Source organism: Ranitomeya variabilis, chromosome 4, assembly GCF_051348905.1.
Source record: "Ranitomeya variabilis isolate aRanVar5 chromosome 4, aRanVar5.hap1, whole genome shotgun sequence".
NCBI classification, from domain to species: Eukaryota; Metazoa; Chordata; class Amphibia; order Anura; family Dendrobatidae; genus Ranitomeya; species Ranitomeya variabilis.
The window spans coordinates 666,389,567-666,404,995 of NC_135235.1; the positions used below are offsets into that span (position 1 = coordinate 666,389,567).

Genomic DNA, 15,429 nt, shown 5'->3' on the forward strand with positions numbered 1-15,429 from the left:
ATGCTGCGGGTCCGCAGCAGTTTCCATAGCGTTTACATTAACATGTAAACCCTATGGAAACCGCAAACCGCTGTGCACATGCTGCGGGAAAAACCGAGCAGAAACGCAGCGGTTTACAACCCGCAGCATGTCACTTCTTTGTGCAGAATCGCTGCGATTCTGCACCCATAGGAATGCATTGAACCGCTTACTTCCCGCATGGGGCTGTGCCCACGTTGCGGGAAGTAAGCGGTTAATGTGCGGGTGGTACCCGGGGTGGAGGAGAGGAGACTCTCCTCCAGGCCCTGGGAACCATATTTGGGTGTAAAAAAAAGAATTAAAATAAAAAATCATGCTATACTCACCTCTCAGCGCTGCCCGCGGCGTCCGGTCTCAGTTGCTGTGCCGAACAGGACCTGTGGTGACGTCGCGGTCACATGACCGTGATGACGCCGCGGTCACATGACCGTGACGTCACGAAGGTCCTTGTCGGCACAGCCACTTGCAGCGCCGGGGAGATCGCGACGTCAGAGGGTGAGTATAGCCAATTTTTATTATTTTTTACATTACTATTGATGCTGCATATTGCTGCATATGCAGCATCAATAGTACAGCAGTAATCCCGCAGCGGAAACCGCGGAACAAACCACGATAAATCTGCAGGGATAACCGCAGCGGTTTTGCCCTGCAGATTTTCAATTCCGCTGGGGGATTAACCCGCAGAGGAACCCGCAGCGTGTGAACGTGGCCTTAGGCCTCAATTACTCTGCTGGCTATGCTTTACTGGTTTCTGTCTGTGCTTAGGGTGCGCGTGGCCACACCTTCCCCTCTTTTATTAGGGGCAGTGTGTGCGCTTGAATTGCTTTCCCTAGCCTATTGCTGTGGGGAAGGTCCTATTTAAAGTTCCTTTTCCCTGTTGGGCATTGCCAGAGCTGCTTATTGGGTTGCAGAACCTAGCCATGTGCATTTGGTCCAGCTTGCTGCTCCTTGTCTGCTTTGTCTTCAGCTCCTGTTCTACCTACTACCATTTCTGGGAAAGCTGATGTCTACGTCCATGGACCCATCCTGTCTACGTGTTGGTACCAAAGTCCTTGCCCTTAAATGGGAATTCCTGCTGTGTGATGTTCCTGAAATCCTTCTGTGTCTTGAACTATGTACCCAGTTACTATGAGTTTCCTGTAACCTGTGACTTGAAATTAAACCTGTGTTTGTCTTCTGAAGATGGAGTCCGGTGTTCTGGCTGAGAGTCTACTATGGTATGCTCAGCCTACTATGCTGTTCTAGCTATGTTCAGCTCCGGTCCGATTCTGCGGTGCTTACACCATACTGCTTGAGTTCCTTTCTAGGTCATGTCCGTTCTCTGGAGCCTGACGACTGTTGCCTGGTGCCTGACTGTCTGCCTGGTGCCTGGAACCTGATGACCGTCATCTGGTGCCTGGAGTCTGACAACCGCTGTCTGGTGCCTAGAGCCTGGCGACCGCTGCCTGGTGCCTCAAAGTCTCTGCCTGGTACCTAGAGCCTGAGGACTGCTGCCTGGTGCCTGACTGTCTCTACCTGGTGCCTGGTGACCGCTGCAAGGTGCCTGGAGCCTGACTACCTCTGCCTGCTGTCTGGAGCCTGATGACCGTCATCTGGTGCCTGGAGTCTGACGACCGCGGCTCAATGTTCTGTCGGTCTCCCGGATGTGCTGCCATTCTCTGCCTGGAGCCGTGTCTGTTGTCCGGAGTCCAGATGTCCTGTCTTCACCCTAGATGTTCAGCCTGTGTCCAGATATCCAGTCTGTGGTCCTGGTGGTCCAGCCTGTGTTTCTGAGTCGGTCCCACTTGTGTTTCTGGATGGGCTCCTCTTCCGTGTCCCTGGGAACTTTCCAGCCTTGTTTCCCGGTGACGGCTCAGCCTGTGTGTCCTGGATCTGACCAGACGATGTCCTGATTTACTATATCGTTGTTCTTCGACCTGTGCTGTCAGTGTTTTGCCTGTGTCCCGATGTCCGGCCTGTTCCCTGGGGTCCATCCTGTGAGGACGTCTGTCCAAGGGTGGTGTCTGATGATCTCCTGCTCTGCCTATGCTACGCCTGATGCCTGATAGAGAGGTTCTCCTGATATGCCCATGCCAGATGACCCTGGACTGCATCAACCCGTGATGACATCTTTCCTTCGTCTGACGTCTGCTGTCCTATGATGTTCACCCTTGCTTGATGTGCGGAATCGGGAGCCTAGCATAGTTTGTTTAGTAAACTTTATATTTCTTCATACCTGAAGTTGTGTGGTGTTATCTAGTCCTGCATTTTACCACCTTGCCCACATTCTCAGCTCCCATAGACCCCGGTTGCTGCCCTTCCCTAGTCTGGGTAGGCCCGGGTCCCCCCCTTTTACCACCTATGACACACGCCACACGTCGGCAATGTGGGAGCGTAAGCTAAGTAAGCAAAGCTGCGTCCGTCATGACAACCATTTTCAAAACCAAATTGTTTGAATTCCATAAGTGAATTTTTTTTCACAAAATTAAAAATTTTACAAATACCCATGGCAGCAGCACCAATTATGCTTTACAGATCTGGAAAAAATTAAGAGACAACCCCATCAAAACCCTGTCATGGGAAGCCCAATCTCCAGACCTGACCCCACTGAAAACCTCTGGAATGTAATCAAGAAAATGATGAATAGTCACAAGCTATCAAACAAAGAAGAACTGCTTACATTTTTTGTGCCAAAAGCAGTGTGAAAGACTGGTGGAAAGCATGCCAAGACGCATGAAAGCTGTGATTAAAAATCATGGTAATTCCACAAAATATTGATTTCTGAACTCTCCCTGAGTTAAAACATTAGCATTGTTACTTCTAAATGATTATGAACTTCTTTTCTTTGCATTATTTGAGGTCTGAAAGCACTGTTGTTTTTTTTATTTTAACTATTTTTCTTTGTCAGAAAAAAAAATTAAAATTATTGCTTGGAAACTCGGAGACATGTTATCAGAAGTTTATAGAATAAAAGAACAATTTACATTTTACTCAAAAATATGCCTATAAAGAGAAAAATAAGGCAAACTGAACATTTTGCAGTGGTCTCTTAATTTTTTTCAAGAGCTGTATATGACACGATAGACCAGAGGTTATTTGATGATGCAAAAACTGATGCACATTAGCCAACAGAGTTGCACCCCCTGAACAGCCAAGTTTAGTCACACTTAGACTGTGTCCCTTCTTAAAGGGCACCTGTCACCCCGTTTTTTCCGTATGAGATAAAAATACTGTTAAATAGGGCCTGAGCTGTGCATTACAACAGTGTATTTTGTGGACCCCGATTCCCCACCTATGCTGCCAAAATACGTTACCAAAGTAGCCGTTTTCGCCTGTCAATCAGGCTGGTCTGGTCAAAAGGGCATGGTGTCTTCCCCCAGATCTTGCTTGGTTTTCCGTTGGTGGCGTAGTGGTTTGCGCATGCCCAAGGTCCCGAATCCACTGCACAGGGGAGTGAAAAGAGCGCGATGTGCGTTATTTCCCTGTTGATCGGTGGGGGCGGCCATCTTCCTTTGGCCACGCGTGCGCAGATGGAGCGCTCTGCTGCCCGTGGCTTCAGGAAAATGGCCACGGGATGCCGCGCGTGCGCAGATGGAGATCGCGGCGGCCATTTTCTTGAAGCCGAGATGCGAATTCTGCTTTAGGAAAATGGCCGCCGCGATCTCCATCTGCGCACGCGCGGCATCCCGCAGCCATTTTCCTGAAGCCGCGGCCAGCAGAGCGCTCCATCTGCGCACGCGCGGCCAAAGGAAGATGGCCGCCCCCACCGATCAACAGGAAAATAACGCACATCGCGCTCTTTTCACTCCCCTGTGCAGTGGATTCGGGACCTTGGGCATGCGCAAACCACTACGCTACCAACGGAAAACTAAGCAAGATCTGGGGGAAGACACCACGCCCTTTTGACCAGACCAGCCTGATTGACAGGCGAAAACGGCTACTTTGGTAACGTATTTTGGCAGCATAGGTGGGGAATCGGGGTCCACAAAATACACTGTTGTAATGCACAGCTCAGGCCCTATTTAACAGTATTTTTATCTCATACGGAAAAAACGGGGTGACAGGTGCCCTTTAAGCAGATACCCTGAGACCTGACTCCATGGATTTCTGGGTCAACAAATTGGACAAGTTGCATGAATTGGCCCAGTTTGCTATGGACATAACATCATGTCCATCTTCCAGGGGAATGTCAGAGATGGCATTCAGCATGGCCAGTGGATTTGTCACACCGAAGCAGACCAGGTGTGAAAAAACCTTACATATCAAAACACTACTCACAAAAAGTTAGAGATATTTGGCTTTAGGGTGAATTTATGGAAAACATAAAAAGTTCACACTACAGTGATATTTTATCATGACAGTAGGGCAATTAAGTATAAGCATGCAATGGCAATTTCCTCATCTCAAACAATTTATTGAAGCAAAAGCCAACAGCAGTGGTGGATATATCCCAACAAAAATGTCAATGCCTCAACTTGTCATGTGGCCTTGAGCATCAATTAGAGCAGGACAATGACATCTCATGCTGTTCACAAGTTGAGTTACTGTCTGCTGAGGCATGGCATCCCACTCTTCTTGAAGGGAGGCCCTCAGGTCATTGAGGTTCTGGGGTACAGAGTTACGAGCTGGAGTTGAGTGGCATTCATTATCCGGTTCTGAAAGGCATTGCTCACAATGAAGCGGTCATCAGTGTGGAATGTTGCCAAAGGGCATCCACTGCTCTGCATTTCTGTGACTCTTCCAGACTCTCTGCATCTCTGTTGCAACCTGCTGATGACACTTTGTGACTTTCTAAGCTCAGTGGCCACTTCGGTCTGAGAACATCCTGCTTGAAGACTAGCAATGGCAAGGTACTGTTGATCAATTGTTAGGTGTTGTCTTGGTCTCATGATGTTAAAATTTCAACAACATGATGAGGAGGACTGTTTAAATACCAATTCTAATTGAACCCCAAAATTTATTGGGCGATTTATGGATCAAACACCTCTTGTGAATTTTGCCATTAAGCTTCTTGTTAGGGCTCATACTCAGTTGCGTGAAATACGGCCGAGTCTCGCATATTAAAACCCGGCTCTGCCGCCGGCACTCCAGAGCGGAGCGTGCGGCCGCATAGCAATACATGGAGCTGCACGCCCCGCTCCCAAGTGCCGGTGGCAGAGCCGGGTGTTACCATGCGAGACTCGGCGGTATTTCACGCAAGTGAGTATGAGCCCTTAGAGAACAGTTGAGCAAAAAGTACTGAAACATTGAACAGTTGGACACGTGCTCTAAAAAGTTTAGAGAAGGTCACAGTAAGTTCACCTGAAAAGGTTAGATTGCATTTTAGGTTAATTGTGAAATTTTGCCCGAAAGCCAAATATCTCAATCTTTTTGTGAGTAGTGCATAAGGCAGAGATAAACAATAATACTGATGCTGGGAACAGACTCAAGAAACAACTCTTAAAATAGGGCTATTTTTTGTGAAAGGTTAGTGACAAGAATAACTTTTGTCTGCAGAAAAAAAAGCCTTTGTAATTGCCTAATCATTTTGTGATTAACAAACCAAATGCAGAGCTTAAAAAAAAAGAATACATTTTTTCCCTTCTAGTTGAGAGGTCATTACTTCTTCACAGTCAAAGCAGTATACTACATCTGTTTTGTCTCCCTATTAAAGCAATAATTTTTGGACAGCTTATGAAAAAGTTATCACTTTTTCCTTTGGCAAGTTTCAAAGCTCTTTATATTCCCCAAATAGGGATAATTGTTGCATGCAATTGTATGAAAATGCCACAGCTTTTTCCAGGTGCACCACCCGTCTATAAACAACAGCAGTGTATACATCTGGCCAATAAAGGGATAATTTTTAGACTGTTTATAGATTTTAGGTAGCCTAAAAATTCTGATACTGTAGTATGTTGTAAAACACTCTGTTAGTTACGGTACCTCTGGATACCATCTACTTTCACCTTCCCAGATAGGTGGAAGTCATTTGGAAATTAAAAAGGCTGTGTTTACATTACAGAGGTAAAAACATGTTAATTTGACTCCAAGGGGAATTCTGTGTTCTAGACTTATTTTCCAGGCAATTAGAAGCATTTTAATTCTGTGATGTGCACTATTTTATTCTAAGTAAACTAAGTAAAAAAAAAATGACAAAGACAGTGAATATGAATTTCAAAAGATCCGCTCATCTCTAGTTATTAACATAGATAAGAATGATAATTTGATGCCATCAGAATCTCTCTCACCTCTCCAGTAAGCCAGAAGAGGAGCTCTAGGGTGAGGTGTACTATAAACTCCACCATCTTGTCCCTGTCCATATACATCCTTGATGAGTCAATCAGAAAAATTCTCTCATCATATAGAATATCTCCAATGAAGGGATCCGATATTGAAGGGACCTGAATGAGAAAAAGATGAAGCTGATGTAAATCGATGCCGAGGCAGACCTCGATGTACATTATATATATATATATATATATATATATATATATATATATATATATATATATATATATATATATATATATATATATATATATATACACACACACACAGTACAGACCAAAAGTTTGGACACACCTTCTCATTTAAAGATTTTTCTGTATTTTCATGACTATGAAAATTGTAAATTCACACCGAAGGCATCAAAACTATGAATTAACACATGTGGCATTATATACTTAACAAAAAAGTGTGAAACAACTGAAATTATGTCTGATATTCTAGGTTCTTCAAAGTAGCCACCTTTTGCTTTGATGACTGCTTTGCACACTCTTGGCATTCTCTTGATGAGCTTCAAGAGGTAGTCACTGGGAATGGTTTTCACTTCAGGTGTGCCCTGTCAGGTTTAATGAGTGTGATTTCTTGCCTTATAAATGGGGTTGGGACCATCAGTTGTGTTGTGCAGAAGTCTGGTGGATACACAGCTGATTGTCCTACTGAATAGACTGTTAGAATTTGTATTATGGCAAGAAAAAAGCAGCTAAGTAAAGAAAAACGAGTTGCCATCTTTACTTTAAGAAATGAAGGTCAGTCTGAAAAATTGGGAAAACTTTGAAAGAGTCCACAAGTGCAGTGGCAAAAACCATCAAGCGATACAAAGAAACTGGCTCACATGAGGACCGCCCCAGGAAAGGAAGACCAAGAGTCACCTCTGCTTCTGAGGATAAGTTTATCCGAGTCACGAGCCTCAGAAATCGCAGGTTAACAGCAGCTCAGATTAGAGACCAGGTCAATGCCACACAGAGTTCTAGCAGCAGACACATCTCTACAACAACTGTTAAGAGGACACTTTGTGCAGCAGGCCTTCATGGTAAAATAGCTGCAAGGAAACCACTGCTAAGGACACGCAACAAGCAGAAGAGACTTGTTTGGGCTAAAGAACACAAGGAATGGACATTAGACCAGTGGAAATCTGTGCTTTGGTCTGATGAGTCCAAATTTGAGATCTTTGGTTCTAACCACCGTGTCTTTATGTGACGCAGAAAAGGTGAACGGATGGACTCTACATGCCTGGTTCCCACCGTGAAGCATGGAGGAGGAGGTGTGATGGTGTGGGGGTGCTTTGCTGGTGACACTGTTGGGGATTTATTCAAAATTGTAGGCATACTGAACCAGCATGGCTACCACAGCATCTTGCAGCGGCATGCTATTCCATCCGGTTTGCGTTTAGTTGGACCATCATTTAGTTTTCAACAGGACAATGACCCCAAACACACCTCCAGGCTGTGTAAGGGCTATTTGACCAAGAAGGAGAGTGATGGGGTGCTACGACAGATGACTTGGCCTCCACAGTCACCAGACCTGAACCCAATCGAGATGGTTTGGGGTGAGCTGGACCGCAGAGTGAAGGCGCAAGGGCCAACAAGTGCTAAGCATCTCTGGGAACTCCTGCAAGATTGTTGGAAGACCATCCCAGGTGACTACCTCTTGAAGCTCATCAAGAGAATGCCAAGAGTGTGCAAAGCGGTCATCAAAGCAAAAGGTGGCTACTTTGAAGAACCTAGAATATAAGACATATTTTCAGTTGTTTCACACTTTTTTGTTAAGTATATAATTCCACATGTGTTAATTCATAGTTTTGATGCCTTCAGCGTGAATGTACAATTTTCATAGTCATGAAAATACAGAAAAATCTTTAAATGAGAAGGTGTGTCCAAAATATATATATATATATATATATATATATATATATATATATATATATATATATATATATATATATATATATATATATATAATATCACGCCTTCTACAGGGCGTGACTCAAAAAAAAAGGATTGTTAACTACAGCAACCAACTGTAAGGTGAGCTTACAATATGATTGTATGTCATTTCTTTATCTGAATATTTCATTTGTTAGAAATGTTAAACAAATTAAATAATCACCACACGTTTCTACCAGGTAGCACCTGTTACCCTCCAATGAGTCCATGCATCTCCAGTGACAGACTGTGTCAATGACACTCTCCTGCATTAGGCTCATATCCTATTGCTTCCACTGGTGAAAATGACGGTTCTGACAGTTGATTCCATCAGAACAGATTTCTCCAGATGCAAGCGACCATTATTCACATCTCAGTAATAAATAATCTTTTTGGATTTTGTTTTGGAATACAATGTTTTATACCTGATGGTCTTAAAAGGGTTGCCTGAAACCAAAGTTGAATTTGGTCCGAAATGTAAATCTATTTAATGTAATAACATAATGGCTTTTTTATTATACTTTAGACTTCCTGCTTTTTTTTTTTAACTTCCATTTTGATGATGTTTCATTTGAGAATTCCAGTTCATGCTGGAATACTCAAATAGGATGTCATCAGGAAGCCAGGGCTGTGGTCACTGCCAACGAAACATAATCAGTAACATCCCTTTGAGGGGCTGGGCTAATCCCTAATCTATTGAGCATGTGTTGGTTGTTACTTCCGATGTGTGCTCAATATGTGTTTCCTGCTCATAGCGCTAAATTCCTTTGCACAGTGACAGTGAGCTCCCTTGTTGGCTCCAATGAGAAGTAACAAGCCAGCAAGAGAGTGCACTGTCAGTGTGCATTATAAAGAGAGAACACGATGCAATCAAAGGAAGCAGAGACCAGACCAGCAGGCAAATCAGATGTCACCACCCTCAAATGGGAGACGTCATCAGATGACAAAACATATACACACTCACAGACAGATGGAGAAGTCACATCTATGATCAGCTGTAATCCTGCCATCTCCACCGTTAACATTACACAAGTACAAATTACAATACTGGTGGATAAAACAAGACTGCACAAAAGACATTCAAAGATGGTTAGTTGGTTGCACATCATGAGGAGATCCAATGATACCTTCTCTCCATCTACCTGATAATCCTGAGGAACACTGGTATTTTCTTGTTTACAGTACTGTGCAAGAAGATGATGGGGACATCTCTCGGGTGTTGTCATCTCACTGGATAGAACTGGAGGAAACACATACAGGGACTAAATTCATTCTTTACATTCAGATAATTATAGTGTATAGTGTATTTAGTCCTGTCTATTACCTGGTGATGTGAGGGGCTGGAGAACCTCCATCATGATGTCCTTGTACAGATATTTGTGTCCTTCTAAATACTCCCACTCCTCCATGGAGAAATAGATGGTGATGTCCTGACACCTTATAGGAACCTGACATACAATAATACTGTCATCCCCCAATCCCTTCATAGCGTTACTGTATAATGTCCCAGCATTCCCAGCAGTGTCACCTCTCCAGTCAGCAGCTCAATTATCTTGTAGGTGAGTTCTAGGATCTTCTGGTCTTTGACGTCTTCTTTTATCAGGGGGTGAGGTGGAGGCCCAGTGATTGGGCTCAGGGGTCTTCCCCATCCCTTAGACACAGGTGCCTGACAGCGCTCACTAGAGGTCTTCTTCACTACTGTGTAATCCTGGTTATGGAGAGACACATTAATAAATCTCACCACAGACATTTCCAGAGTCCTCACCTCTCCAGTTCTGTCCATCTGTTATTCCCATAGATAAGAATGATGTAATATGATGTCATCAGAATCTCTCACCTCTCCAGTAAGTCGGAAGAGGATCTCTAGGGTGAGATGTAATACCATCTCCGCCATCTTGTCCCTGTCCCTATCCATCCTTAATTGCATGTGTTATTGTAGGAACCTAAATGAAAATAAGATGACCAGATATAACATCATAAAGAATCTTATGCAATAATACAATTATTGGAGATAAGGGGAAACATATGAGAAGATATAACATAGATGTTAAATCTCATCTTATATGGACTGGAACGCAAGTTGAATTGCTGATTAAGGACTTATTCAGACATCTGATATTCTCAAGCACGAGAAAAAGGAACCAATTATTTTGATCAGACTTTATTAAGAAATTTGATCACCCTGTCATCAGTTTTTGCTGTACGTGGAGAAAAACAGACAAACAATTTTCCATCCAATCTCACTGAGCTACAGCGAGTATGCAAAGAAGGAGCAAAAATATCAAATATAGATGTGCAAAGTAGGTAGAGACAGCAGTAAATGCATAAAAAGGTGATCCCACAAAGTAACATTTCTTTCTTACTTTCGACTCTGCAAAAACTCTCACTGTTGCTCTTATTCATTCTCATCTGGACTATTGTAACTCTCTACTAGTTGCTCTCCCTCTTACCGAACTCTCCCCTCTCCAATCTGTCTTGAATGCTGCAGCCAGGATCATATTCCTCACCAATCGTTACACTGATGCCTCTACCTTGTGCCAGTCATTACACTGGTTACCTATCCACTCCAGAATCCAGTACAAACTTATTACCCTCATCCACAAAGCACTCCATGGCTCAGCACCACCCTAAATCTCCTCCCTCGTCTCTGTCTACCACCCTACCCATGCCCTCCATTCTGCTAATGACCTGAGGTTAGCATCCTCCATAATTAGAACCTCCCACTCCCGTTTCCAAGACTTTTCACGTGCTGTGCCAATTCTTTGGAATGCACTACCCAGGTGTATACGATTAATCCCCAATCCCCACAGTTTTAAGCGTGCCCTAAAAACACACTTGTTCAGACTGGCGAACTCAAAATTTATCAGATCTTCTGGTTCATAATCGTTTACTGCCAGATAGTAATAATTGGCTAAGAAAGAATGCCCCAGAAGGGAATTATAAATGCGGTGACTGAAGTTTTTGTCATTTACGCATAGTTAAAAATCCTCTGCACATCGGCCCTATTTCTCATTTTGTCCATGATTTCATTTCCTGTAAAAGCAAATTTGTGGTATACGTTGTATACTGTCCTTGTTTATGTTTCTACATTGGAAAAACTATCAGACCTATGGTCACCAGATTCAAAGAACATTATAACTCCATAACCTCTGGCAAAGGGTGTTTAAGATTAATTCAACATATGAAGGAGAAGCATAATTCTAACCCTGACTTATTAAAGTTTGCTGGTGTAGAAGTGGTTAGATATCCCATACAGAGAGGCAACCACAATAGAGTATTAATGCAACATGAAGCCAGATGGATAATAGAAACTGGTGCACAGGGTCCGATTGGTCTAAATGACAGGTTAGATCTATCAGTATTTTTGTAAAATGCTAGCAATCCGCAATAATGATGTTACCATATGTTTTTAATTATGCACATATGTTAATGTTTTGCACTTTATTTATGCATGTTTGTGTACACACGTCAAAAGCCTTTAAAAGGAAATGACATGTGTTAATGAAGCACCTGGACCCGTTGAAGCGCAGACCGCGCGAAACGGCCGTCGTCCACTTTCCTCTCCCCGCATCCCTCTGAACACCTGCCGCTCCCATGGATTTTGTTTGTTGATACCTTTATGGCATAATAAAGATAACGACTTCACTGCAAAAGGGTGAGTGCCGCATTCTCTTCAGTTTTCATAATTTTCTCCCTTTTGTCAAATTCTGAGCACCAAATACTCGTAATTTTGCAAAGCTGCACGCTAATTATCAAACGTATCTGCTATACAACAGTGCAAACTGCCCTGGTGGCGGTCATTCATCCTTCCTCGCGTGGATGTTACATACTTAGGCTCCCAACAGGTTCATGCAGCTTTACATGAACACCCGATTCTTACACCTTGGCTGGTCCAAACAACGAAAACAATTGTTACCGTCCACCTCTCGTGTCTCCCCTTTTCCTCATAGATGGTAAGCTTGCGAGCAGGGCCCTCACTCCTCTTGGTATCTGTTTTGATCTATGTGTTTATTGTTATGCTGTGATGATCATTGTATGTACAAGTCCCCTCTAAAATGTAAAGTGCTGCGGAATATGTTGGCGCTATAGAAAAAAAAATTATTATTATTATTATAATAAAGTATTGATTCAGGGGGGCTGAATGCAAATTTACATCACAATTTTCAGATTTATAAGTTTAAAATGTTTTGAAAACCTTGTATTATTTCACAGAAAAGAAATTTAGGATTGTGAGTGTAACGTTAAGAAGTTTCTCAGGGTATTATTTTTCAATACAAAAACAGACACATACCCCAGATCTCACCTTCACCTGTTTCTATTAACCTCACCTCTACCCATATCTAAAAACCATCTACTCATACTCTCATCACTATCCTCTTCACCTGCTCCCTCAAAGTCCTGCAGCTAGCACACAACCGCAGAAACCTCTCACATCTTGACTGACTCTCTTCTACTGATGTCTAACATATCTTCACTCCACGACTCAGCCACTGTTTTCTACAACTTCAAACCAGCATCAATTATTGACTCGGTTGTCCCTTTCAAAAACAACAGAAGGTGATGAATAAATAGCCAACCCTGGAACACCAATATAAAGAAAAAACAAAAAATACAACGGCAAGCATTAAGAGTGGCAGAGCGGGAAGAAAACTCACTCTCAGGAAGACTTTATCACACTCAAACAAGCAATTCACACATTCAAGTCAACTCTCACCTGTGCTAAACAGGACTACTTCACAGCTCTCATATCGTCTCTATCTCACCAGGGCTGTGGAGTCAGTAAACCAAACCTCCAACTCCTCAATTTCCTTTACTCCGACTCCACAGCACTGCCTCACTACTGAGTATGTACAGGTGCTTCTCACAAAATAAGAATATCATCAAAAAGTTAATTTATTTCAGTTCTTCAATCCAAAAAGTGAAACTCATATTACAGTCATTACAAACAGAGTGATCTATTTCATGTGTTTATTTCTTTTAATGTTGATGATTATGGCCTACAGCCAAGGAAAACCCAAAAGTCATTATCTCAGTAAATTAGAATACTTTCTAACACCAGCTTGAAAAATGATTTTAAAATTTGAAATGTTGGCCTACTGAAATGTATGTTCAGTAAATGCACTCAATACTTGGTCGGGGCTCCTTTTACATCAATTACTGCATCAATGTGGCGTGGCATGGAGGCGATCAGACTGTTGCACTGCTGAGGTGTTATGGAAGCCCAGGTTGCTTTTATAGCAGTCTTCAGCTCGTCTGCATTGTTGGGTCTGGTGTCTCATCTTCCTTTTGACAATACCCCATAGATTTTCTATGGGGTTAAGGTCAGGCGAATTTGCGGGCCAATCAAGCACAGTGATACTGTTGTTTTTAAACCAGGTATTGGTACTTTTGGCAGTGTGAACAGGTGCCAAGTCCTGCTGGAGAATGACATTCCCATCTCCAAAAAGCTTGTCAGCAGAGGGAAGCATGAAGTTCTCAAAAATTTCCTGATAGACTGCAGAGCTGACTTAGGTCTTGATAAAACACAGTGGGCCTACACCAGCAGATGACATGGCTCCCCAAACCATCACTGATTGTGGAAACTTCACACTAGACCTCCATCAGCTTGGATTGTGGCCTCTCCACTCTTCCTCCAGACTCTGGGACCTTGATTTCCAAATGAAATGCAAAATTTACTTTCATCTGAAAACAACACCTTAAACCAATGAGCAACAGCCCAGTTCTTTTTCTCCTTGGCCCAGGTAAGACACTTCTGATGTTGTATTTTGGTCATGAGTAGCTTGACATAAGGAATGCAACACTTGTAGCCCATGTCCTGAATACGTTTGTGTGTGGTGTCTCTTGAAGCAATGACTCTAGCAGAAGTCTACTCCTTGTGAATCTCCACCAAATTTTTGAATGGCCTTTTCTTAATTCTTTCAAGGCTGCGGCTATCCAGGTTGCTTGCGCACCTTTTTTCTACCACACTTTTTCTTTCCTCTCAACTTTCCATAAATATGCTTGGATACAGCACTCCGTGAACAGCCAGCTTCTTTAGCAATGACCTTTTGTGGCTTACCCTCCTTGTGGAGTGTTAATGACTGCCTTCTGGACATCTGACAAGCCAGCAGTCTTCCCCATGATTGTGGAGCCTACTGAAACAGACTAAGGGACCTTTCTAAATGCTTAGGAAGCCTTTGCAGGTGTTTTTTGTTAATTATTCTGATTTACAGAGATAATGACTTTTGGGTTTTCATTTGCTGTAAGCCATAATCATCAACATTAACAGAAATAAACACTTGAAATAGATCACTCTGTTTGTAATGACACTATATAATATGAGTTTCACTTTTTGTATTCGAGTACTGAAGTAAATTAATTTTTGATAACATTCCAATTTTGTGAGAAGCACCTGTAGATAAAGTGCAGCACCGATTCATTTCAACTAAAAGCCAAAATCCTTAGATCAGGAACAGAACAGACATTTATAGGACATTTCACAGCTTTCTTAAATTCTTATGAAAACATTTACAGCACATCCTGCACTGAACTACAGAACCCAATTTATTATATATTTTAGGAGTCGGTCCATTTTATGTCGACTCCACCAAAATGGACTCCACAGCCCTCTATCCCACAACCTAAACATATTCAACACTTAATTCCCTTCTCCAGCCACCTCTGTCCCTTCCGACCTTTCTCATTTCCATAGAAGACTTTGCCGGACAATTCAAAAACAAGATCGACCACATCAGAAAACTTTAATGTACAACCACCACAACCCCTCAGTATAAAAGACCAATGCCCATCAGTCATAACTAGTGTTGAGCATTCCGATACCGCAAGTATCGGGTATCGGCCGATATTTGCTGTATCGGAATTCCGATACCGAGATCCGATACTTTTGTGGTATCGGGTATCGGTATCGAAACAACATTAATGTGTAAAAGAAAGAATTAAAATAAAAAATATTGCTATACTCACCTCTCCGACGCAGCCTGGACCTCACCGAGGGAACCGGCAGCGTTGTTTGCTTAAAATGCGCGCTTTTCCTTCCTTCCGTGACGTCACGGCTTCTGATTGGTCGCGTGCCGCCCATGTGGCCGCGACGCGACCAATCACAGCAAGCCGTGACGTAATTTCAGGTCCTTCTAGGCATTCAGTATTTTAAAATTACGTCCCGGCTTTGTGATTGGTCGCGTCGCGGTCACATGGGCGACGCGACCAATCACAAGCCGTGACGTCACGGGAGGCAGGAGACGCGCGC

General features: G+C 43.0%; 1 protein-coding gene across 2 annotated transcripts in view; it reads right to left on the minus strand.

The window, feature by feature from the left end:
* Positions 1 to 15,429, minus strand: part of LOC143766246 (uncharacterized) — a 188,456-nt gene that overhangs the window by 7,356 nt on the left and 165,671 nt on the right. Inside the window, exons 2-6 of one of the 2 annotated variants that reach the window (XM_077253774.1) lie at positions 10,021 to 10,126; positions 9,712 to 9,891; positions 9,508 to 9,631; positions 9,326 to 9,423; positions 6,225 to 6,377 (exon numbers count right to left, since the gene is read on the minus strand). The exons of the other annotated variant lie outside the window; for it this stretch is intronic. Of the exons in view, the coding sequence (XP_077109889.1) occupies positions 6,225 to 6,377; positions 9,326 to 9,423; positions 9,508 to 9,631; positions 9,712 to 9,891; positions 10,021 to 10,110 (645 nt within the window). The 5' untranslated portion in view covers positions 10,111 to 10,126. The remainder of the gene's footprint in view (positions 1 to 6,224; positions 6,378 to 9,325; positions 9,424 to 9,507; positions 9,632 to 9,711; positions 9,892 to 10,020; positions 10,127 to 15,429) is intronic. 2 annotated transcript variants of the gene reach the window in all.